The sequence below is a fragment of the Rhagoletis zephyria genome, unplaced genomic scaffold (assembly GCF_001687245.7).
Source record: "Rhagoletis zephyria isolate East Lansing unplaced genomic scaffold, Rhagoletis_zephyria_1.1 Rzeph_scaffold_03346, whole genome shotgun sequence".
NCBI classification, from domain to species: Eukaryota; Metazoa; Arthropoda; class Insecta; order Diptera; family Tephritidae; genus Rhagoletis; species Rhagoletis zephyria.
The window spans coordinates 46,577-49,329 of NW_016160429.1; the positions used below are offsets into that span (position 1 = coordinate 46,577).

Genomic DNA, 2,753 nt, shown 5'->3' on the forward strand with positions numbered 1-2,753 from the left:
GATATGTTAAAAAAGTTGAACTGGTTGAGTGTCAAACAAAAAATTTACTTTCACACCATGAAGTTGATATTTAATATAAAACATGGAAATGTACCTGAGTATTTAAGTAACAACGTAGTTTTAGTGGAGCAAACACACAATATAAATACTAGGAATAGACATAATTTCAAATTGCCATTGTTTCGAACAGAAATAGATAAGCAAAATATTTTCTACAAAGGCCTAAAAGGCTACAACGAGCTCCCATTGGAAATTAAAAACTGCAATGAAATCTTAGTTTTTAAGGCAAAATTATATGAATTTTGTAAAACTTTACCTATAAGATAGGATAGTGTAAATTGTATTTTGAATTAGGCTTTGAGCCGTAATAAATAAATAAATAAATAAAATAAATAATAATCTAGCGGCCTTGGTGAGCCACCGAGAATGTACAATTTTCCCTGGTTTGATGTTAGCCAGATCCACCGGAACCACGCCGCTAGAAATTGCATGGGCCATGTCGTATAAGTACTTCGAATCGGTGGAAAATTCAATTTTTTCTGGAGCAGGGGGCATATTTTGCAACTCAATTTTCTGGAAGCCGTCCACCACCTGAAAATATATAATAATAAAATAATTAAAAATGGTTGACAATTATAATAAATGAGTGATAGCAATAACTTACCGGAAGAGTTTCACAAGTTTCGATTTGACGGCTCAGTTTTCCGGTTGCCGATCTTGGTCCAGTGCTGGTGGATTTATCCAAAGCTTCAAACAAATGCCGAAACGGAAGTTCGTTGAAGTGTAGAAGGCAAACGAACCAATGCAATGGTCTTTTTAACAGCAATTCGAATCGTCGTATAATTCCACCGTGTTTGTTGGCTCACCGTCAGTGCATATTCCAATTAATGCATCCAGTGATATATTTTTATCGTTGAAAAAACCATTTAATTTGGTTGTTTTGTATTCAGCGGTTTCATGTTCCAGTCTTACGTAACCAATCAATTCAGAATTGGGTTCTCTCAAAATAACAAGATGAGGTTCTTTTACCATCCTAGTATGATACTTCTCATCAATTTTATCTATCGTTAAAGTATCATCTTTTCTGCCATCGAATGAAAATGCTAACAAATTGGTATCATCTAACCGTTTGCGAAGCACTTCTTGTCTGCATTTCTCTTTTTCTCTGCGAACTTTCGATTTATCCATGATGAGAGGTTTCCCATGCTTATCTTTAATTTTAAAATCTTGCAAAAGAGCGGTTCCCAATGCTGATGCTACTCTGTCAGGCACACCAAATCTGTCACATACCAAGGCAAAGTTAAAACAATCGTATCTCTCTGCGTATTGTGAACTTGTGCTTCTATCCATATCTTCTTGAACCGGTGGCGGTGCGTATGTTGAATCATCGGGATCTTGGTATGTTGGCATTGATGACATAGACTTTGCTCCTTGCTCTTCAGTTTCCATCACAAATGCATCCATTGTTAGTCTTCTCTGATTATGTTGATCGTGCATGAGCTCTTTGAGCCGTTCGGGAACCCAGCCGCATGCATATGGAGCTGCCTTCAAATCGTATTTACATGTTCCAATGTAAAAAATTGTTTCCAGAGATTTTACATACTCTGTAAATTGTTGGGTGTTGTTTCTTCTCTTGATTTGCTCTTGATACTTGTCAAGCAATTTATTCAATTTATTAAATACACTTTTTTTCAGCATTATTTCCATACCAAGTTTTTCCCAAATTCCAATCAACTTATCTTGTACTTGAATAGTGAATGATTTATGGGAAAACTTTTTTTGTTCTATTTTAGCACGTTCGCTTAAGTAAAAATAATATCTCAAGATATCCAGATGGGTTGATAAATTAAGATCAGTTAAATCCGTAGACACACCAAAAACAGTAACATCATGCTTGGGTATATGACTCATTGGGTTTTCGATAGTTGTTGATGTAGTTGCTTCATCTTGCGGTGTAGAGGATGGTGGATTCGTTGTAAACTTTTTGATTTGGAATGGTCACTTCACTTATTATTTTTTTTTTAATATTTTTTTATCTGAAATTAGCACTTCACACTTTGAGTTCTTCACAACGGCATTCACAAAAACTGTTGCGTTATATATGGTCTACGAGACGAGGTAATAAGAATGAAATGGTAATTTCAATTCTACCTGCTGTGTCTTGTGGTGGCTTAAAAAAAACAACACAAGCAATTTTGCGATCTGCAATTGTGTCACAGAGATACCTTCATTGTTTAAAAGGGTTGCGGTGCATTCCAGTGATGCCTTAATTGTTAAAATGGTTGCAAAAAACGCGCATTTCTTAAGAAGGTGCCTTAAAATACCCACAAAAAGGGTTGTAAAAACAACCTTCATTTCTTAAGTAGGTGCTATAAAAAAACTACACAAGTAAGTTTACGACATGCAGCTGTGTCTTAAAAAACGCACACAAGCAATTTTCCGATTTCCAATTGTGTCACAGTGATACCTTCATTTTTTAAAACGGTTGAATAAAAAACCCACACAACTATGTTTACGACATGCAAATGCATCACAGTGATGCCTTGCTTTTAAAAGGGTTGTAAAAACGCTAATTTCTAATAATTTTTTTTAATTTCTTTTCTATTACTAAGTTAAATTCATTTTTTCATTTACATATGTTCTGACTAAATAAATTTCTAAAGAGAAAAATAAACTCCAAAATGAAAAAACATAGGCATTTCGCTGATTTTTTCATGTAAAGTACAAAACCGGCGATTTTTTGAAATGTTTGT

General features: G+C 34.5%; 1 protein-coding gene across 1 annotated transcript; it reads right to left on the reverse strand.

The window, feature by feature from the left end:
- Positions 1-540: 540 nt before the first annotated feature.
- LOC108368823 (uncharacterized) lies at positions 541-2,414 on the reverse strand. The gene is made up of 2 exons (XM_017623738.1): positions 665-2,414; positions 541-591 (listed from the first exon to the last, which is right to left on the reverse strand). Exon 1 carries the CDS (start codon positions 1,909-1,911, stop codon positions 817-819), a length of 1,095 nt encoding a protein of 364 aa, XP_017479227.1. The 5' UTR covers positions 1,912-2,414; the 3' UTR covers positions 541-591; positions 665-816.
- Positions 2,415-2,753: the final 339 nt, after the last annotated feature.

Bases quoted from the DNA above. Each gene is read 5' to 3' on its own strand.
- LOC108368823 (XM_017623738.1), bottom strand. From the start codon at position 1,911: ATGAGTCATATACCCAAGCATGATGTTACTGTTTTTGGTGTGTCTACG.